Raw genomic sequence first — 23,533 nt, 5'->3', positions numbered from 1 at the left:
GACATTAAGGTGTTAGTGTGTGACCCATTTGGTCCAACATAGCCACTGACATAAATGGGCTCAGGCCCAACAAGCCCACAACCCATTTAATGACAACACAGAGCACTAGCAATGCTTTGTTGCCCCAGAGCTAGTTAGATTCATGACTTGATCATCCTATTACACATATTTGGTTGCCGTATGTATTTCTTTTCGTCTCGGTTACCTTCCCATAAAACCTAGGGTAAGGAAACGTATCAACCCTTGCGGTTTAGGGTAAACTTTATTCGAAATAGGGAATCTTCAATTTACTGACTCTAAAGGCAGATCATCTCATGATCTCTTTTACTATGCATAGATTCCCGAGTCCCTGTAAATGTCATCCCGATTTCTCCGGTTTACAGATAACCTAATCTCTCACAGAGATTTGACGAATTCCTTCAGCTTATCACCCTAGCCCTGTGCTCTTTCAGGACAAGCCCAACAGTATACCTATGAGTCTCCATGTTTCAGGCAGACGAGGTATACAGTCAAAACATGCCTTCTAGAACACAGTCTAGGTAATAACTTTCTGGTCTAAGGAAAGACATACCCAAATATAAAGAGACTACTCTAATGATACTCTCTGTGAGATTTCCTCATAGAGTCTCTTTTGTGGGTCTTTTCGGTGCGAGCTATACCCTATAGATCCACCCACGACTTTAGCTAAGGCATCTCCATATCTGTAGCTCATGAGGTCTTTACCTTGCATCCGAATACAAGTAGATAAGTCGTCCTAGTCTTACCCGAGATCACTGATCTCCATTCTCAGTGTCTCTAGACTAGGAACATAAAATTAGGAATAAATATCCAGTATCCTTGAATCCTCATGATCGTGATCTCGTCACAGATACTCAAGAGATACCTATTTTATTCCAAGGGGTTTATCCAGTTACTCATATAAAATATTAACAGTAATATTGAGACAAAATATGAAACAGGATAAATAGTGCTTTTATTTATTTGCGACAATACAAAGGTCCACATATGTTCTAATCTAATTAAAAGATTGTCTCTAGGACATCTATATACTAACACTTTTAAAGTTTTAGGATTATACTGTTAACTTTTTGTGCCACATGTCAACACCAGACGAATTACACCTAAATTAGGCGTTAATGTCTCATGAGTCACGTCTAACTTAGGAGTGATCATTCATGCCCAATTTAGGCGTTAATGAATTCTATAGATCTGTAAATAATTTCAATACATCTATATATTCGTAAATATTTATTAAAATAATAATATTTTAATTTTCCCCCTACTTTTGTAAAGCACCATAATCCCAAAAGCGTGTGCATTTTCTATTTTTAACTTGTTAATTGAATAAAATAAAATATATATTTTATAGACAAATTTGAATTAAATTAAATCAAATAAAACATATTTATAGTTAATCAACTTAGTGATAACATAAAATATTCAATAATATTTGATTAATTAACATTTCTCATCAAATTTGACTCGATTTAGGATGCATTAGAACAAGTTTTAAATTTTTTTTAAACAATACTTATCTTATTATCATAAATTTTTTAAAATATAAATTTTTTTTCTAAAAATAATATATTCATTAAAAAAAAATTAACGGAGAAACATTTAATTGAAAAATCACTTTAAAAGAAAAGAGAGGGAGCAAGTACTTTGAAGTTGGGCCTAGCCTCATCAACAAAATAGTATCTTGTTTTTGTTCGTCTGCGGATAACGCATTCCATAACCTTCTTCCATCAAAGCATCGTACGACATCGTACGAACAGAGTAGCGACACTACGACATTTAAACGTAGGAGAGGGGTCCTGCAATTCAAGAACTCACAGTATAAAAGAGCAGGTGCATTGGCCAAACATTCTCGCGCCTGGTCCTTTCTCTTCTAGCTCTGTTCTCCTTTTTTTTTTTTCTTTTTTTTTTCTTTTTTTTTTTAACCGTTTTTGTCATTATTATATATATTTTTGTTAGGTTTCGAGCTTTTTACAAATTTGCTTGTTTTGTTCGTATCCAAAATTTTTAGAGCTTGAGGGTTAGGAGGTGTGGATTCAGCCAAATTTAAGTTTCTCGATCCTCACCGAATTCAGCGTTTCCCAACTGTGTCCATAATACCGCCATTAGCGTTTTAATCACTCCCCATAGACTATCTCTCTCTCTCTTGTTGTTAGTGTTGTTGCTGCGTTGCTTTGCATAGATTTAGGGCTTCTCGTAAATTTCTTAGTTCCGATTAATATTTGAAGTTAAGATCCACATAGCATAAAATTTCCCAGCTTTTGAGAATGGAAAAGAAAAGGGTGGCGGTTCCTCTTGTTTGCCATGGTCACTCTCGCCCAGTGGTTGATCTCTTTTACAGTCCTGTTACTCCCGATGGATTCTTCCTTATCAGCGCAAGCAAGGGTACGCTTTTTCTTTTTCCGTGTTTTAATTGGAATTTAAATTATTTCGTTGTTCCTATTTTGTCTGAATCGGGAATACGAAGTATGTTTCGATTGTGTTTTTTTTTATTTATTGTTTATTTATTATGGATCTGACTTTGATGGGTCAATACTCAAGATCAATTTTAGGGTGTGATTGCATTTTGCATGTGGGATATGTGCGGTTTGGCTCGATGATTTTGAAACGTGATGCATTTTGTAGAAGATGGTGATGATGTGAGTTTTTTGTGTGTTTTCAGATTCGAGTCCTATGCTCAGGAATGGAGAGACTGGAGATTGGATCGGAACCTTTGAAGGGCACAAAGGTGCAGTATGGAGTTGCTGCTTGGATACTAATGCTTTGCGTGCTGCAACTGCTTCTGCTGATTTCTCAACGTATGTGATTAATTTTTTTAATTTTTTCGTTGGTTATGCATACTACTTGTGAACCCTGTTGTTGGTCCTCATCATATTATTTTAGAAACCTGATCATGGGTTCTGATCTCTTTTTAAATATTGTTGGCCACTAGATTTTTACTGGTCCGTGTGTTTATACTTTTGTTGCAAATGGGAAAGTTTATTCCAATGTATGTTAGTTAGAGGTAGGTAATAGTGCCCGCAGCTGCTGCTATCGTGCCGCCGTAGAATGGACCTGAGTCTCTCCACCCTCAAACACTTGTCGCAAAGCGTTTTACTATTGTGGTGTAGATATAGCACCACTGTCCTTTGTGGTTCGAGTAGTGACCAATATTTTGGCTTCCTAGACAAGAACCCTATCACACATCTGGCTGTTGAGGAGCTTCTTTGATATATACAGCACCTAGTTTTGAGAACCCATTGTCCATCTAGCCAGATGTAGAAGTCTCGTTGTTGGACTTCACTCCATGTGCGGCTGTGCTTGTTCAGAATTGAAATGCACAGTCCCATGAAGTTTGTTCCTCTGTTTGCATGGCACCTGTTCGTGTTCCCTCTGAGCAATTATTTTCCCCTTTCTATCTTCCAAGTAGGCAAATCATACTAAATGGAACAGTTATTACTGTCCTTTTCTATTCGTAATTTACATCACTGTCTTCTTCATTTTAGTAATTGAAACCACAATCATGTTTTTCTTGGTAATAATTGTTCTTTTTATTTGCTTATGCTAATTAAATTTCTATTATTGGAACTTTTTAAGTGTTTAACAATCCTTTGACTAAGAGTCATGATAAATGTCTTAAATATTGAGTATTGAAACTTTGTTTGCTATTTATTTGTTTATGGTATAAACTATGGAGTTATTACAATGTTTGGAATCACATTTTGAGAATTGATTTGATTTTAAAATCGTTTAAGATTTAAGTTAATGTGCAGTTAGAAATTCACTCAAATTTGGTAGGATTTGATTTTAGTTGTAATTGAACGAATTGATAATTTTACCTTATTAATTTTGCCAAGCAATGTTGACAAACTTGAGATCCTACCTAGGATTTGTAAGGGGAAGTAGACACGTAGAATTTTAGATCGTAACCATAACCATACTTATCAATCTCGAATAGTGTCGTGGAGTGGTTGACCTCAAAACCGCATAGCTGGATAGCGGATAGTGGGGTTGTCGCTATATTGAAGTCTATAAATATTTGTTTAATAATTTATTCTACACATATATACAATGTTATTCAGACCGAGATCCTACATAGGATTAGGAGGGGATGGTAGGATCATGAATTGTGAGATCAACACGGATCGTGGTAAGATACAAAATTATCCGTATATAATGGTATGGCAGTATGAGCTTAATTATTTAACTAAAGCTCTATTTTAACTAAAGCCTCAAATGGCTATGTTTTAATTTAAATATCCAAGATTGAAATAACATTATATCATAAGCACTAATAAAAGCACCAACATGGCAACATGTTCAATTCAGCTCAAAACAGTATTGAAATAATAGAAGCACCAATAAATCGGGTCCTGGTCTCGATTACTTGTACCTCAACTTAGGAACCTCAACTCCTCACCATCACAACCAAGGCAAGAGGGTCGCAGCCCATCCACCAACCGCTGCAGCAATTGTAAGTCGCAACTTCTAGAAGGTTGAGTTGAGGTGTTTTTGGTTGAAAGAAATCTTAAGTCAGAGAACAAAGGGGGAAGGTAGGTTGGGGTTTTCGATTTACAATTTTAGGGATTTCAAGTAGCTTTGAGTGAGTTTTCCAAGTTGTGGGCTTGGGATTTTTTGGATCGAAAAACATGGTGGGATCGCACGATGCCATCGATCGTAGAATTTTCAAAGGCAATACCTCGTGATCTTACAAAATCATGATCCCAGGTGCGATTTGAATTGTTTGAAGGGGGAAAATCGTAGGATCGTGCGATGCTGCGATTTAAATCGCAATTTTAACAACAAGGCATATATAAATGCTCAAAAATATAAAATTACCCTGTAAAGACATTCATCATTAAATCAAAAGTCATAGCCTTAATCCAATGCCAAACATACAAGTCATAGGTTTATGCCAAAGTCAGAACTAGATGACTCAGAAAGTTAAAAGAAAAAATTGAACTGAATTGAGGCAGATAGACACAAAACCTAACTACTAAATAGGGTGCAGACTACAAACTGCAGAGGCAGGGCTTGTTTGGAAAACAGCCGGCAAGCAGTGGTGTATGTGTCAAATTGATGGAATAGCAGAGAGAGATAGAGCAGTGGCCAATGGAATGCAAGGGATGCAAACCACCGGTGAGCAGTGTGTGGGTGTAGATTTGATAAATCAAACGAGAAAGAGAGATAATGAGCATAGTAACCTGACAAGAGAGAGGGGGAGGGAGGGTAGAGAGAGATTTGTCTCAAAGGGTTTGGTAATAGAAGCAGAACTGAAATCTGGTTAAAAGTTGGGAACAAAGAGGGGTTCTTACCCACTCTTCAAGGAGTGGTTGAAAGCGGAACATAGCTTTTGCTACTCTTCTCCACTGTGTTGGTTGATAGGCCACTACACCCGTTACTTGAAATGCTATGCCATGTCTTCTGGGTAGCAGCAAGGTGAAAGGTCGCACTATGTCACTCTACACTGCCATGTGGCAGTGTTATATCCCACTATTGATAAGCTTGATCATTACACAAATCCTAAGATTCTGCCTAAAATAATTTATATTCAAACACACATTTGTGCACACAAACAATTATATACAATAACATAAATAGGAAAAATAACGTTTCACATAAGACATTTAATTAAACTCCAATTCAAATTGCGTAAACAAAGATCACAATTCAAGTTAAAGTTAAAAATCATAATCTTAAAAAGAAATGTAGCACCCAAACACAACTACAAACCACACCCACAACCTGAAATTAAAGACTGTACCGACCCACTCCCAACCACTTGCAACATGGACCCCACTCATAGCAGTTGCAGTAGGTTACAACACTTACAGAAGGTAAATAAAGAGGTTGCCGCACTTACATAATAAAGGGAATAAGTTGTGGCATCCACTCGTAGTAAGGTTTTAGAGGCACCATGGTTTCACTCATTTTACCCAAGGTGGTAGGACAATGACGCATGAAAGGGTGATGTTAGTTAGGGCAAGGAAATGTTGTACCAAGGTTTTCATTAAAGATCCAAGTTCTACTTATTTTATCTCAAGATTGCAATATGATGCAATCCAGCCCAAGACGTATAAAAGAGATCAGAATAGACAAGTATGGATCCAGCCACTACCAGATCCAAATTGACAAAAGGAAATTCCCACAGTAACCCGTAAAAGAATGGAGCATGAGGTGGCATGAAGTTGGTTATATCTAGTGGGAAGAAAAGGGGGAAAGGGTAGGCAGATAGTGTGACGTCTTTGGGAGAGCGTGGGACCTCTAAAATTGTCTCACAAATTATCTTTTCATTCTGTTTAGCATTTTCTTTGTTAAGTGGTGTAATTTTCCTTTCAGTTGGCATTATTTTCATTCTGAGCTGTAATATCTGATATGAACGTTGAATCAATGAAATATTCAGATCTATTTTCCCTTTGAATTTCTTGTTATTTGCTGGTTATTTGTTAGACCGTAACAAATTGGTATCAGAGCTCCGATCTAGGAGCTCTGGGGAATGGTAGCGACGAGATCAATGGAGCATCGGATGGATTTGATCGAAGAAGGAATGCGTAGAGGGTGCGCAAGGCATGAAGAGATGCTACTGAGGTTAGACGAAAATGAAGCTTGACTTGCAGAAATTATTAATCGGTTGGGAGCGAACGAACGGGGAATGAACGAGATACTTAGGAGGCTTGACGAAATGGCAGAGAGACGGAAAACCCCTTCTCGTGACGGAGAAAATAAGGAAGAAGACGCCGGTTCACAAGAAAGAAGGAGTGGAAGGAGGGCGAACCTTAATTTTCTAGCCAACAGACGCTTGGAGGTTCCAATTTATTCCGGCGAAGATGCCTTTGGATGGCTGAGCAAGGTGGAATGGTACTTCACTGTAAATGGAGTAACAGAGGCAGAGAAGGTGGCCGCCGTGTTGGTCGTCCTGGAAGGGGAGGCCCTTCACTGGTTCCACTGGTGGGAGGCGAGCCACCCTAACGTCACCTGGGGAGTTTTCCGGCGAGAGTTGCTCAGCCGCTTCCAATCGGAAGCTCTTGAAAATCCTTATCGAGCGTTATATACGCTTAAACAGAATGGTAGCGTGATGGAGTATCGGGCTCAATGGTGGGTGCTTTTCGTTTCGAAGATGAAGAGCTACTCAAAGGAGCATGGTTGAATGGTGTGCGCAACAGCATCCGGGAGGAGCTGCTCATGTCGCTGGCGCTCGGTTTGACGGAAATGATGAAATTGTCAATTAAGGTGGAACGAAGGAATACAGCGTGGAAGGAAGAAGGATTGGGTCCGCTTGGAAGAAACTGGACCTCAGGGCTGAACCGTGCACATGTGGGCCAACATAGAGGATCAGGCCCAAATGAAATTAGAGCATGGGCTAACTCCAATTCAGGCCCAGGAAATGGGAACAAACCCACCAACACGACATCAGCTACGGGCTCTAGCCACCCAAACGTGGGTCAATCAAATTCATGAACTGGAAGTATGGAGAACCCTAATGATGGAGGGGTAGCGAAAACCACAACACACCACCGGAACTCGTTTCGGAGAAAACGACGGCGGGCAGATGCGTCGATTATCATAGGCGGAATGGAGAGATCATCAGCAAAAGGGGCTGTGCTTTAAGTGCGACGAACGCTGGCACCCAACTCATAAATGTCAGGTTCGTCAACTGCACTTGTTGCTGGTGGAAGACGACGACGTGGAGGACGGAGAAGGGAACGGAGAAGAAGAAAGGGAAAGACCGGTGGTGGACGTGGAGGAGACGGACAAACAATTACCACTGTCTCTACAAAGCTTGCTAGGGCTCTCTTCAAGCCAAACCCTAAAGGTATGGGGAAAAATCAAAGATCAGAATGTGGTGGTTATGGTTGATTGTGGGGCGTCAAGTAATTTCGTAAAGAAAGAGATGGTTGAGGAACTAGGGTTACTGATCGCAGACACCCTGTCGTACCAGGTGGAAATTGGTAACAGGTACAAAATTGAATGCAAAAGGGTATGTAGAGGAGTGAACATAAGCATTCAGGGAACACAGATCAAGCAAGACCTCTACCTATTTGAATTAGGCAGTGCTGATGTTGTTCTGGGCTTGGAGTGACTCACTCAACTGGGGGAGATCAAAGCAAACTTTAAGGAAATGACTCTTAGGTACGGGGAGAGGGGGAAATAAATAGTAATTAAGGGTGACCCGTCCTTGTCCAGATCCGAAGCCTCATACAAGTCTATCGAGAGACCAGGGGCAAGGGTTCTATGTGGACTCAGCAGAAGGGGAGACCCAGGAGGATGGGGAGAAGTGGGCTGAGTTGAACCAACTATTGTCAGATTTTGGTGATATTTTTAAAGAACCCAGGGAGCTACCACCAGCCCGTGCTATTGACCATGCCATCCACCTCAAGCCAGGAAGCCAAGTACCAAACGTCATTACCAGAAAACTGAGATTGAAATGTTAGTAGCTGAGCTTTTTAGCAATGGCATGATCCGTCACAGTACCAGCCCGTACTCAAGTCCAGTCATTTTAGTTAAGAAAAGGATGGGAGCTGGCGTGTCTGTGTTGATTACAGGGCGCTCAATAAAATTACTATTCCTGATAAATTCCCAATGCCTTTGGTAGATGAACTCCTGGATGAATTAGGGGGATCTCATATTTACTCAAAACTGGATTTGAAAGCGGGTTATCACCAAATCAGGATGAGGGAAGAGGATATCCCCAAAACAACGTTTCGAACGCATGAAGGGCACTACGAGTATGTAGTGATGCCTTTTGGGTTGACCAACACCCCATCAACTTTCCAGGCACTTATGAACGAAATTCTTAGACCCTTCCTAAGGAAATTTGCACTGGTTTTTTTTTTATGATATATTAGTATACAGCAGCAGCAAAGGGGAGCACCTGGGACATCTAAGGGTTGTGTTTGAAGTATTGAGGCAGCACCACTTAGTGGCCAATCAAAAGAAATGCAGCTTTGGCAAGACTCACATCGAGTACCTGGGACATTGTGTATCTGCTGAGGGAGTTAAGGCTGATCCAGAAAAAATTAAGGCTATGGTTTCGTGGCCCACGCCCAAGAACGTCAAAGGACTCAGGGGATTCCTTGGGTTGACTGGCTACTATAGAAAGTTCGTGAGGGATTATGGGAAGATATCAAAATGGGTTCAAGTGGAACCAGGAGGCTGAAGATAGTTTTCAGAATTTGAAGATAATGATGAGTTCTGTTCCAGTGTTAGCCTTACCAAATTTCAACAAGCCGTTTATGGTAGTCACTGACGCTTCCGGGAAGGGCATTGGTGCGGTCTTGACCCAAGATAATAATAAACCTATTGCTTTCATGAGTCAAGGATTTTCTAATCGGGCTTTAGCTAAGTCTGTGTACGAAAAAGAGTTGATGGCTATAGTCTTTGCAGTGAGAAAATGGAGAAACTACATCATGGGCCCGCACTTCATTATCAAAACAAACCAACGAAGCCTCAAGTTCCTCACTGACCAATCGGTATTGAGTGAAGAACAACAGAAATGGGTAGTTAAATTACTGGGTTTTGATTTTGAGATTCAGTTCTAGCCAGGGAAAGACAATCAGGTTGCTGATGCACTGTCACGACAAATGATTTTTGGGGCATTATCTACTGTGCACTGGACAGCCTTGGATGAGTTAGAATCTGAAATACAGCACGATGAGAAGCTCTTAAGGGAATTGTGCAAGACTTGTTGATAGCTCCTGATGCTCACAAGGGGTTCACAGTGAAGGAGGGGAGGCTATTCTACAATAACAGGTTAGTTTTACCCAAAAATTCTCACTTCATCCCTTCTCTTTTACATGAGTACCACGATTCTGGAGTGGGTGGTCACTCGGGTTATTTCAGAACCTACAAGAGACTGGCTGGTGTGGTATACTGGGAGGGCATGAGGAGAGACATAAACAATTATGTGGCTGGGTGTGCTATTTGTCAACAATGTAATGCTCAAAATCTGACCCCAGCTGGGCTGCTACAGCCACTCCCTATTCCTACTCAGGTTTGGGAGGACATCTCTCTAGACTTTATTGGTGGTCTTCCTAAGCAGTTGACCGCTTTACCAAATACTCACACTTCATCCCACTCAAACACCCTTATACCGCGAAAGATGTTGCTGAGGTATTCATAAAGGAAGTGGTTAGATTACATGGGTTCCCAGCCACCATTGTTTCTGACAGAGATAGAGTATTCCTGAGCAATTTCTGGACAGAAATCTTCAAGAGTGCAAACACAAAATTACATTATTGCACTGCGTATCATCCGCAAACCAACGGGTAAACGAAAGTGGTTAACCGCTGCCTGGAGGCTTATTTGCGTTGTTTCTGCTGCACTAAACGAAAAGGTTGGCTTAAATGGGTTCCATGGGCTGAATTTTGGTACAACACTACATTCAAGGATGTTACAGGTACGACCTCGTTTCGTGCTTTGTATGGTATAGATCCTCCTACTTTATTCAAGTGTGGCACATTTGTGGCTACTGTTGATGCTGTATCCCAGTCCCTAGCAGTAAGGGATCTTATTTTACAAGACTTACAGCACCATTTACTCAAAGCCCAAGATCGGATGAAACACTTTGCAGACCAACACCGTAGGGATGTCCAATTTACTATGGGAGATTGGGTATATCTTAAAATACAGCCATACCGCCTCAAAACCATTGCCAAGACGCATGAATGAAAAGCTCAGCCCACGCTTCTATGGCCCATATCAAGTGCTGGAACGTATTGGGGAAACGGCTTACCGCTTGCACTTGCCATCGGGCTGCAAAGTTCACCTTGTATTTCATGTTAGCCTCCATAAGAAGGCAATCAAAGTAGCAACAACAGTTCAGCCATTACTGGCTGTATTAAGTGAGAATTGGGAACTGGTAGTTGTGCCTGAAGCGTTGATTGATGTAAGACGTTCTCTTCATGACACAATACAGGTACTTATCAAGTGGTGTGACCTGCCTGCTTTTGAAAATTCTTGGGAGGAGATTGAGGTCATCAACAAGCAGTTTCCTCAATTCAACCTTGAGGACAAGGTTCTTCAAATGGGGGGGAGTATTGATGCAATCCAGCCCAAGACGTATAAAAGAGATCAGAACAGACAAGTATGGATCCAGCCACAACCAGGCCCAAATTGACAAAAGGAAATGCCCACAGTAACCCGTAACAGAATGGAGCATGAGGTGGCATGAAGTTGGTTATATCTAGTGGGAAGAAAGGGGGAAAGGGTAGGCAAAAAGTGTGATGTCTTTGGGAGAGCGTGGGACCTCTAAAATTGTCTCACAAATTATCTTTTCATTCTGTTTAGCATTTTCTTTGTTAAGTGGTGTAATTTTCCTTTCAGTTGGCATTATTTTCATTCTGAGCTATAATATTTGATATGAACGTTGAATCAATGAAATATTCAGATCTATTTTCCCTTTGAATTTCGTGTTATTTGCTAGTTATTTGTTAGACCGTAACACAATACCACAATGATCCCAGCCAAAGGAGTTCTCAACCATGATCAGGATCGTTCCAACACCCTGTAACGCCCCAATTTAAAAATCGGTTTGTTAACTTAAAAATGGTAATAAAAGCGCATCATACTAGATTAAAGTAGCGAAAGACAGTAAAGTATCACAGTAGTTCTTTCAAATACGGGACTTAACTTTTTCCCTTTAGGTAAGACTTGCCATGCAAACTTATTTCTTTTATGATATAGACTATACAGTTCCATAACTGTACAAAATCAAAACTTGATAACTTCTGATTGTAACTAATGATATCACGGACCATTTCGAATATGATATCATGTACCGTTCTGAATAGAGTTTAATGGACATCATAACGCCCCCTAATCTGGACAATTAGGGATAAAATTCCACAATCAAACTTGATACCTGATATCCAGATAATCACATCCAATATACATGAACTGAATTTGACTCCGTGCCATACAAATTACATCTAACATGCACAATACATACATAGATTATGTTTCTATAATATATAATTACACATAGGCAAACACATGCCTCTCAAATAGATAATATCAGTAAATATACATGATCATAACATCTCATGCTCACAAAACAAGATATACTGTCATTCTCAAAATACCAAACTAAATGCATGCTCCAGCTGGATCCTCTAACCACCCTGCACAGGCCTCTTGGCCTGAGAGGATTCTCCTGCTACTGGAGTACCTGAAATATATCCCCAAATGGAGTGAGATTAACCATCTCAGTAAACTCTGGGTTTATGGAAAAGTCTCCACCAATGAGTTCACTTCCTGTAAGAAAGTCAAATACAAAGTATAGCTAACATAATGTAATCATGCAACCATCAAACAACATGAAATCTTGTAATTCATCAAATAACTTGAAATCTTATAATTCATCACACAAACTTGTAACTTGTCAAACAAACTTGTAAATTGGATACTTCGGAGGCTTGTGTTCCTCATGTAAAGTACCAACTTGTAATTGTTCTATGGCCATGAACCTTGAAACAAACAATTCACATCACAACATCTTGTACACTTGTCTACTTGAATTAAACACATCAAATCACAACATGTACTTGTATACTTGAATTAAGCACATCACATCATGTACTTGTATACTTGAATTCTTAAATCACACATGTACTTGGCCTACATGAATGTAACTATATGAAGTTCTAACATTCATCACAAAATATATATATAAAAACCATAATCCAATGGACCATGGTGGAACAACATAGAGAAGAAAGCTCATAAACCGAAAGCTTACTTGACAAAAGCTTTTCTTGAAAAGCAACTTGAAATACTACTAGCCTTTACTTGCAACTTGATCTTCCAATGTCAATTCCATGATTGCACACTAGAGTCATGAATAAAATACCATAAACCACCACATACTTGTTACTTGTTACCTAACAAAATCTTTTCTTGTAAAGCAACTTGAAATACTACTAGCCTTTACTTGCAATTTTGAAACTAACTTGTATTTGAGTTCTTGAGAGAAGCCATAGATGAGAGAAAGAGAGAATGTGAGAACTGTATTATTTAATCTGAATTGTACAATATTCACTCTATCAATATATATATAGAGTGATGATCTAACTAATTGAATACAATGATAACTGAAAGCTAACAGATCTGTAACAAACTTGATATGAAAAAGATTTGATACATGCAAGCACATTTTAAAGAAGCTATAGCTACATATCTAATACACCCTCGCAAACTCAGGGGTCTTGAGTCACTGAATCAAGAACACTGAGTTTGGCTCTTAAATCTGCAAAATGACCAGAAGGAAGAGGCTTGGTCAGAGTATCTGCCAGCTGATCCGATGCAGGAATATGATTGACAATAATCTCATGCGCAAGAACTCTTTCTTGAACAAAAACTATGTCTAGTTCCATGTGCTTTGTGCGGGCATGCAGAACAGGATTATGAGAGAGGGCCAGAGTGCTAAGGTTATCACAGAAAACATGTGGAGTATCAAAGGAGACTTGTAATTCGCAAAGAAGAGACTTAATCCACAAGATTTCAGCACAAGTAAGTGCTGAACTTCTATATTCAGCTTCAATTGTGGACCTTGCTGCAAGAGTTTGCTTTTTGGACCACCAAGAAACAAGATTAGGACCCAAGAAGAGAGCTGCTCCTGAAGTAGAACGCCTGTCATCAGGGGCACTTGCCCAATCTGCATCACAATATGCAGTGAGAGTAAGAGGAAGCTGAGGATTTGCTTTTTGAAGAACAAGGCCGAAGGTAATAGTCCCTTTTAAGTATCTTAAAATTCTCTTCACAATTTTCCAGTGGTCATCTAAAGGCTGACCCATGAATTGACAAACCTTATTGACAGCATAACTAATTTCAGGGCGAGTGATGGTTGCATATTGAAGAGCACCCACAACTGATCTGTAGAGATGAGGATCTGAAAAGTAGTGTGATCCAAACCTTGAGAGTTTCCAGTGAGAAGGCATGGGAGAAGAAATTCCTTTAGCATCAAACATATCAGCTCTAGTAAGCAAATCACGTATATATTTGGACTGGGACAACACCAAGCCAAAGAAAAATGAGGCTTAACCTCAACACCAAGAAAGTAATCAAGATTGCCAAGATCCTTTAGTGCAAACTGAGAATGAAGCTGCTGGATCAGTTGCTGATATAAGAAGCATTAGTACCAGTCACAATGATGTCATCAACATATACAAGAATGTAAGTGCAGTGAGAAGATGTTTTGGAAATGAACAAGGGTCACAACAGCTTGATCGGAAGCCAAACTGTAATAAAGCACCTTTTAGTTTGTCAAACCATGCTCTAGGAGCCTGTTTAAGCCCATTCAATGCTTTATTGAGCTTGCAAACTAAGCTCTTATCAGAATTTTCAAACCCAGGGGGCTGTGACTTGTAGACATCTTCTTGTAAATCACCATTGAGAAATGAATTATTAATATCCAGCTGTCAAATTGACCAGGAGTGAGTGAGAGCAAGAGTGAGCATGATTCAAATGGTGACAGGTCTGACTACAGGTGAAAAGGTTTCATTGTAGTCAAACCCTTCTTGGTGATGAAATCCCTTAGCCATAAGTCTAGCCTTGTATTTATTCACAGATTCATCAGGATTTTCTTTAACTCTAAATACCCATTTGCAGCCAATTGACTTCCTGTTAGGAGGTGGAGACACAAGAGTCCATGTGTTGTTAGTCATTAAAGCATTATACTCAGCTTGCATGGCCTCAAACCAAGGGGGACTGGTTAGTGCTTGTTTCACAATAGATGGTTCAATATGAGCAAGGAGAGCAATGGATCTGGCTGCTGTCTTTGATCTGGTCTGAATAGAGTGTGTAGGTGAAGTTACTTGTAAGGAGTTTGGGGGAATATATTCATAGACTGAGGAAGAAAAAGAAGTGGAACAGGATTCTTAGTTAGGAGACAAGGAGACTGAAGAGGACTGCACTGTTTGCGCAGAAAGGGGACTGTGAGAGGAGAAAGAGGAATCAGATTGAGAGTGGGACTGTAAAGGAGAGCTCAGTAAAGGTGATTGAGGCTGCACAGGTGACAAAGTATGAGTAGTAGTAGAAGAATAAGGAGACACAAGAGGAATTTGAGCATAAACTAGAATGATTGGAGGAGTGGGATTAATTTTAGTGTCAGTCCAAGAATGATAAGGAAATTTATATTCATTGAATAATATCTCCTTGGAGATATAGACTCTGCCTTTTTTACTTAAACAGACATAACCTTTGTGACTTGTGGAGTAGCCAAGAAACAAGCCTTCTTGGGAACAAAACTCAAGTTTGTATCTGTTATAAGGCCTCAAAAAGGGGAAACATGCACACCCAAAGGTTTTAAGAGACTAATAGTCTGATTTTTGCTTATACAATTTTGTGTAAGGAACATCAAAATGTAAAGATGCAGTGGGAAGTATGTTTATTAGATATAATGCTGAAAGAAAGGCATAATCCCAGAATTTTAGTGGTAAGGAAGCATGAGACAGTTTGTCAGTCTCGTTTCAACAATATGACGATGTTTGCATTCAACAACACCATTTTGGTGATGAGTGTGTGGACATGCAACTCTATGAGTAATGCCATTGAGTTTAAGATAATCAGTAAAGGATCTGAATTCCCCACCCCAATCTGTTTGTAAAGCCTTAATAGGTAGCTGAAATTGAGTTGTTACCAATGAATGAAATTGTTTAAATGTAGGGAGAGCATCAGACTTTTGTTTCAGTAAATAAATCCAAGTGTATCTTGTATGGGCATCAACAATTGACAGGTAATAAGTGTATCCCATGGTTGATGTAAAAGGAGCTGGTCCCCAAAGGTCATTATAAAGTAGAGCAAAGGGGGTATCATATTCAGACAGAGAAAGAGAAGGATATGAGGGGAGTCTATGTGCCTTACCAAGACAACAAGATGAACAAAATTCACTGACAATTTTATTAGAAGCAGGAATGTTACAAGAGTGAAGCACCTTTGTCAAAGTTACATGATTAGGATGCCCTAGACGGCAATGCCATAAGAAAAATGCAGAATCTGAAGGCATACATGATCTATCACTATTACAAGGCTGATCAGTATGATCAACAATTTTATTGACACTATGAACATGATTACACTGTGAAATAGCACCAGAAGAAGTGTTGTCTGAGCTAGAAGTTGTGGATGGCACAAGGAGCATATTTTGAAGGAAGTGAGATGTCTGAGAACTTGTACAGACCATCATCTCCAAGCACTCCTCGGAGAAGGATGTTATGAGATTCCTGTGATTTGACAAAACAAACAGTGGGATGAAATTCAAAGTAAACACAATTATCTTTGGCAAATTGACTAACACTCGTAAGGTTTTTCATGATGGAAGGAACTAACAAAAGGTTTTCAAGATGCAATCTTGTGTTAGAAACACAAGGTGACATAAAACTTGAGGATCCAATTGCTTTAATGTTCAATCCTTGCCCATTACCAATGATGACCTGATCTGAACCATTTAGTTGTTGGCTTTGAAGCAAGTTCATTAGGTTTGCAGTTACATGATGTGAAGCACCTGAGTCTGGATACCACTCAATGGCTGGAGGAGAGACTGGAGTTGGAAGCAATCTTGGTTGTACAGTCATCATAGCTTGAGGTACAGCAGTAATAGGTCGAACATACTGATAATTTCGCTGCTGGTTTTGTGGGGTCTGATTTTGAGCAAAGAATTGACCATTGGATGAACTCTGTGGAGGTGGAAGTGTGGGTATGAAGTCTTCATCAAAGCAATGCCAGCAAGATCTCACATCATGACCATATCTGTAACAGAGCTGACAATGAACGTTTTGTCTATTCCCACTGCCTCTACCTCTATTGTTCCTTCCAATATATCGTCCTCGTCCTCTGTTTAAGTCATTAGAACGAAGAGTATTAACAAAACCAGTCTGTTCAGAGACCTTACCAGTGCTCTGTTCCTGATTCGCTAAAACTGGGGCAAACGAAGGAGTTGTTTCAACAGTGTTGCTATGTTTTTGAGCTACATTCACAGTGACAGAGTCAAGAAGAGATTCACTCTGTTTCAACAGCATCTGTTCGTGTGTCATCAACTCTATAGCCAGATCTTCAATGGAGTAAGGATTTTCTCTTCCATGAACGGTGGTTACGAACACATTGTACTCGACTGGAAATCCTTCAAGTATGTAATCTGTTCTATCTTCATTCGTTACTGGATTTCCTATAGCCTTTAACAAATCACATAGGCTTTTGATTCGAGACAAGTATTCTTTCGCAGATTTGTTACCTTTCCTGATGGTTCTTAGTTCTGAGCGCAATTGACGAGATCTAGATTTCATCACTCCATGAAAGAGCTTGTGTATTTTATCCCAAGCTTCGTATGCGTATTTGACTCCAAGAATCTCGTTGACAACAGATTCTGAGATTGTTGATAGAAGCCAAGACAACAACATCGAATCTTGTGTAATCCATTGCACATACTCTGGATTCTGGATCTCGTTCTCGCGATCTTCTTCAGATGCAAACTGGATTGGAATCTTTGGATTCACTAGGTGACAATGAAGTTGGTGTGAAGTGATAATTGGTTCAATTATTTGATTCCAGAACAAATAGTTGTTCTCAGTGAGCTTCACAGTGACTTGATGATTGAATAGGAGTGGCGCGCGATTCTCCATTTGTGTTGAATCTTTGTTCGAACTTGAAGATGCTGGAACGCTATTTTCTGTTGAAGCGTTGTTGCTGGTGTTCGAGGTGGAAGACATAGTGGAGCACGAAAATGGATCAGGCCCTCAGAAAGAAGGCTCGGATACCATATTCGAGTTCTTGAGAGAAGCCATAGATGAGAGAAAGAGAGAAGAAAGAGAGAGAATGTGAGAACTGTATTATGTAATCTGAATTGTACAATATGCACTTCATTAGTATATATATAGAGTGATGATCTAACTAACTGAATAAAATGATAACTGAAAACTAACAGATCTGTAACAAACTTGATAGGAAAAAGATCTGATACATGCAAGCACATTTTAAAGAAGCTACAACTACATATCTAATGACTTGATAGTTCACATGATTTATCCAACACTTATATCCTTTCATAGTCTTAAATATTTATATCTTGTTTTTACAATTTCTTATAAAATAAGACCTACACTCGGATACTAGGTCAAACTAGGTTTTTAAACCTAAAATCTACTTGAAACATACTTTAGTTCACTTGATACTTGGTATTAAACACTTGAAATTATACTATATTCTAAGTCATTTTACATTGTTATGGCCGAAGCCTATACATGTTCACTTATCAAGTTTTCTTGCTCATTTGGATTTACCAAATGCCTTAATCACCTTAAATATAAGGTTAAATAATCCTATTACTTGACATAAAACTAAGTTCATAACCACCAAAACATATACATTGCCAAATTGGGTGTCTCCAAAGGATCTTGGTCATAACTTATTTTCTAATCACATCTACTTGATCCAATCAACCTTAACATACTCTATGAAGTATCAAACAACCTTAAACATCATAGATTAAAACTCCAAACCCATAATATATATGATGGCCGAATTGTAGGTTAGGGTTTCATGTGATTTTTCATGATTTGTTTAGCTTCTACATGGTTAGGTTAATTCATTTAACATCAAAGGACCTTAATCCACACAGACTCATCACAAAAACATGATATGACAACATTATACTCAAACATATATATCCCAAAAACCCTAAATCACAAATTGAAATCAAACCATTAAAATTAGGATTTTTTTACCTTTAATGAGCTTCCAATGACCTAAAAGTAATTTTTGAACCTTTGAACCTTAAAAATCACCATCCTTGGCTTGCAGGAAGCATGAAGGTCGAAGCTTAAAGAGAGAATAACTCACTCATTTCATCCTCAAATCATGATCTAAGATAGGGGTTCTGATCACAAGATCATATACTACAAGTTTTGTGAAATAAGTTTTATACAAAAAGTAACTAAAATTGGATGAATCTCTCTTGTTCTTTCTCCTAGTGACTCGGCTATGCATGAAGAAAAGGAGAAGGAAGAGCTGTGAAAATGAGTCCTTAAGAAGCCACAAAAACTGACTTGGTGAGCAAGCCAAGCTTGCTTAGGTGTTAAGCCACTTAATTTGACTTTGTTGCCATCAAGTTTATTTTTTCTTTCTTAGTTATTAAGTTTCCTATTGATTCCCTTTAATACCCATGGAATTTCGGCTGCATACATAGACAAGGAATGAAGAGGAATTGACCTTGTAATGTTAGGAAATTAACTAAGTTAGTAAACCAACTAACTTTCCTTTTATTCTTTGACTTTTACAAGTTATCTTAATTCTCATTGGTTATCAATTATACATACCTTGACTCATTTTTATAGATTAATCTAATTATAATTACAATAAACTAAGATCACATTTGATCTACCACATTTGCTAAACGATTTAATTATTACACTTAATTCAAGTTTAGGTCAAGCTTTGCTTAATTGCAAAATAATCCCTGAACTATCCTATGATTAAATTTTGACCCATAATCTTGCTAAATAATTACATTTAGGTCCTAATTGACTTGATTGGCATGAATTGTATCCTTGTTCATGTAATCATGTTAATTGCATGATTAACTTGTCCCCACTTGACCTTACTTGTCATGGATTCCTTGAATATTTTCTTGAATCCTTGAATCTTGCTTAATTTCCTTGTTTAATTTAATTTGATAATGAGAGTTGTTATACACTCCAAACATGTAAAAAGTGCTAATCCACAAGTTAGATCATGATTTCGACAACCTTGTGTGTAAGGGTAACAAATTAAAATTCTTAAAACAAAATGAATTCCTTTAGGGGGCGTTTGGTACAAGGATTTTTTTAGATTCTCGGGAAAGTGATATTGGGAATTCTATTTAGCCACGTTTGATAAAAGGATGCTGAAAATCTTCCCGAGAATTTGATTTTCCCAGGGTTCTGATTTGTGAACACTTTTAAGGCAAAATGTCATCCAAGAATACCACTATGGGGGTTGTATTCTTGGATTCTCGAGAGAGTGGAAAATATTTTGACCTCCGCGCCACTACCGCCAAGCAATATTTTCTTCCCGCGCCACTAGCTCCAAGTTTTCAAGCAATATTTACTTCCCGCGCCAATAACGCGGCGATGACACCAATAGCATGGTGATGGCACCACTAGTGCAATTTTTAAAATTACCCTATATTTTCAATAATATTTGACAATCAACGAAACATAGAATCAAGAAATTTGAGCCAACATTCCTGGTAATATTTTGGCCTATCAATCAGCTTTTTGGTCACATTCCCGAGAAATTCATTTTCCCCGCATATTCCTGATAATCGCAATTCCCTGACATAAAAAAATTTCTCCTTTACCAAGGTGATTTGAACTTGGAAATTCTTTATTTATAAATCAATTCAAATCCTATTTTTAATAATGGATGCCAAACATGGTAATTGATTACTATCAAATCAAATCATTGTCATATTTTATTGATTCAACCAAATTGTTAAGATTATTAAGTGTTTTTAATTTTTTTTGTGTTTTTGTTACGGCCACTATTTTTTTCTGTAGTGCCTGCTTTGCAATCCGCTATGCCATTATAGTTTTGGGGCTGTCCGCATGAGATAACATTCCGCCATTAACTACTTTGGTTTTAGTCTTTTAACAGTATAAGAGAGTTATTATCTTATATGTTTTTGTTTAGACATTGCTGTTTTCTTAATATTACATGGAGTATGAACATTTTAGACTAAGCAATATATATATTGAAGTACTTGCAGTTCTTTGATCAGAAGTTGACACATCATATTCTTTGGTTTCATGTGCAGGAAATTTTGGGATGCGTTAACAGGCGATGAATTACACTCTTTTGAACATAAGCACATTGTTCGAGCATGTGCTTTTTCTGAGGTAGAATTGGCACTGTTTGATGTTGCTTTTTTCATTCACATCTGTGATTGTTGTTGATATTCATATCTATTGATGGAAAAATGTTTCTAGTTACAAAAACACAAAATGGTGGACATGCAAAGACAAGTGAAATGCATCAATTACAATTCTAGAACTATCTAAGTAGTAGACATGCATATAATCTACTAAGTGATAATAGTGTTGTCATGCTACAAATACTTGAAATGGTTTCATCCCAGAAAGTTGGAACATGGGTTTTCCTGTTTAATCAATGTTTCTGAATTTCAAAGAGATGCTATTATACTGTAGTTGTTACATTGTGGCTTTTTTTTTTTTTTTTTTTGGTGAAAACATTGTTGTGGCTTTTTAGTTTTGTAATATTTTTGTGTAGATTTGAGCAAGGACTTTTATATGTCTGGTGACCTCTTCGTGGAAGTTCTCTTTACACTTTTATATTTCTTCCCCTTTACTTTTTATCTTCTTTCCATGTTCGGTTTTGTTTATTTTTTGGGGGAAAATATTGCTTGTTTTTTGTTTCTCGAAATTCTTTCTGCAAGCTTTAAATAATAAGCTGTTGTAAATACAAAAATAAGCTAATCAAAACACTCACTAAGATAATTAATAAAATATTATATAGATTATGTTGAATTTTGGATACTTCATTGACACTTGGTTCTTTATCTGGGGCTTGCCTGCGAATTCCCCTTTGTTCATGTGCATTGTTATTTGTATACCTGGGTGCAGGATACACACCTTTTGCTCACTGGGGGAGCAGAGAAAATTCTCCGAATTTATGATTTGAATCGGCCAGATGCACCGCCCAGAGAAGTGGATAAATCCCCCGGTTCAGTTAGGACTGTTGCATGGCTTCATAGTGACCAGACAATATTGAGTTCTTGTACTGATATGGGAGGTGTCAGGTATGCCTCATTTAGCTATTTGATGCTGGAAATTGTCTGGGGTTGTAATTTTTGTGTAGAAGCTCTCTTGTTTTGATTTTTAAACTTTGGAATTAATTATCAAGCTTGGATGTATATTGTACTGAACCTAGTTGATAATTCACAGGTTATGGGATGTAAGAAGTGGTAAAATAGTCCAGACACTTGAAACCAAGTCTTCTATGACTAGTGCTGAAGTGAGTCAGGATGGTCGTTATATCACAACTGCTGATGGTTCTACAGTAAAGTTTTGGGATGCAAATTAGTAAGTAATAAGCCTAGTTGGCCGATTTGTTTTTGAAGATTCTGCTTATATGGTTCATAGCGTTACCCATGTTTTTCCAGCTATGGATTGGTAAAGAGCTATGATATGCCCTGCACTGTGGAATCAGCTTCGCTGGAGCCCAAGTATGGGAACAAGTTCATTGCTGGGGGAGAAGACATGTGGGTTCATGTTTTTGATTTCCATACCGGGGATGAGATTGGTAAGTTATTGAACATTAGTTACATCTAAAAGAAAATACTTGCATATTTGAGGCAGCCTGAAGCTATTTAGGGATAGATTTAATTTTGCAGTTTCTTAGCATATTTTTGTTTTTATAAACTATATTGGTTTTCAGTTTATTTTGATTTTGTTGGATTGTAAATCTTGTGATGATTTTTATTTGGATGGCAGCATGCAACAAGGGCCATCATGGTCCTGTTCACTGTGTCCGTTTCTCTCCAGGAGGAGAATCATATGCCTCAGGATCTGAAGATGGAACCATTAGAATATGGCAGACAGGCCCATTGACTCATGACGAATCAGAAGCTCTATCTTCAAATGGATCAATTGAAAAGGTAGGGGTAACTGCGGAGGAAGTTTCACGCAAGATTGAGGGTTTTCATATTGCAGAGGAAGTGTGGTCGAAAGAAAAGGAAGAAAAGGAAGAGGCAGGGGAGGAATTATGATACTAAAATTTGCGCCCATTTTATTAACCAAAGGCCTTGTATACATTGTTAGTAAATTAAATTTTGTAAATTTTAGTTTGTGTTGGACATGTACTGAACTGACGAGCTTGTTAAGGTATGCCTTAATTTCAACTTAATCAGGGAATTTATCGCATGACGGAAATGACTTGATATTCTTGATAAATCAATAAATAATCATCTCCAATAAAACGAAATGGGAATTGTAAGAGACCTAAAAATAGGAATTGAAGCTAAGGTATCTTGCTTCCAAAAAAAAATTAAGGTATCTCAAATTAAGGGTGTTCGCGGTATGGTCTGGATTGGTTTTGGAAGTAAAAATTATTCGATCCAATTCTTTTGGTTTAATCATATAATTATTTATTTGGTTTGAATTTTTTTCAGATTTGATCTAATCCAATCTAATTTTATTCGATTTCGATTGGATAGATTTTTGATTTTTTGACAAGCTTAAAATTTGTATGATGATTATTGTCCAAATAACATGTCTTTTGTATGTATTGGCTTTGTAGAGTTTGTATGATGATTATTGATCAATTTAGAAGCATCAGGAAACTATAATCAAATTTTCAATATAGTACAACAAAAAAGTTAAAACTGGTTAAACACGGTATCAAGTATTTATCACCTGTTGAATAAAAAGGAAAATTAGAAACAATAACAAAATAAGGAAAATTAATCTCAATTACGAATATAGAGATATCTTAAATCAATTTTTTATTTCAGATTTTGGCGCATAAGTTTTGTAGTAGTATCACATTCACATTA

At 38.1% G+C, this 23,533-nt stretch overlaps 1 protein-coding gene across 1 annotated transcript; it reads left to right on the top strand.

Moving 5' to 3' along the window:
- The first annotated feature begins 1,780 nt into the window (after nucleotides 1-1,780).
- LOC133289105 (uncharacterized) lies at nucleotides 1,781-22,894 on the top strand. Its single transcript, XM_061486983.1, has 7 exons — nucleotides 1,781-2,400; nucleotides 2,678-2,813; nucleotides 20,777-20,858; nucleotides 21,603-21,778; nucleotides 21,924-22,061; nucleotides 22,142-22,281; nucleotides 22,473-22,894. The coding sequence occupies exons 1-7, from the start codon at nucleotides 2,283-2,285 to the stop codon at nucleotides 22,745-22,747; spliced, it is 1,065 nt and encodes a 354-aa protein (XP_061342967.1). The 5' UTR covers nucleotides 1,781-2,282; the 3' UTR covers nucleotides 22,748-22,894.
- Nucleotides 22,895-23,533: the final 639 nt, after the last annotated feature.

The sequence above is a fragment of the Gastrolobium bilobum genome, unplaced genomic scaffold (genome assembly GCF_033153095.1).
Source record: "Gastrolobium bilobum isolate Gb01-03AN ecotype WA unplaced genomic scaffold, APGP_CSIRO_Gbil_v1 utg2174, whole genome shotgun sequence".
Taxonomy (NCBI): domain Eukaryota; kingdom Viridiplantae; phylum Streptophyta; class Magnoliopsida; order Fabales; family Fabaceae; genus Gastrolobium; species Gastrolobium bilobum.
This window is presented reverse-complemented; position numbering and strand designations above follow the sequence as displayed.

Excerpts from the sequence above, each read along its gene's own strand:
- LOC133289105 (XM_061486983.1), top strand. The coding sequence starts at position 2,283 with ATGGAAAAGAAAAGGGTGGCGGTTCCTCTTGTTTGCCATGGTCACTCT. Across the intron at positions 2,814-20,776 it reads GCTTCTGCTGATTTCTCAAC|GAAATTTTGGGATGCGTTAA; the intron begins GTATGTGATTAA and ends TTTCATGTGCAG. Across the intron at positions 22,062-22,141 it reads AAGTTTTGGGATGCAAATTA|CTATGGATTGGTAAAGAGCT; the intron begins GTAAGTAATAAG and ends ATGTTTTTCCAG.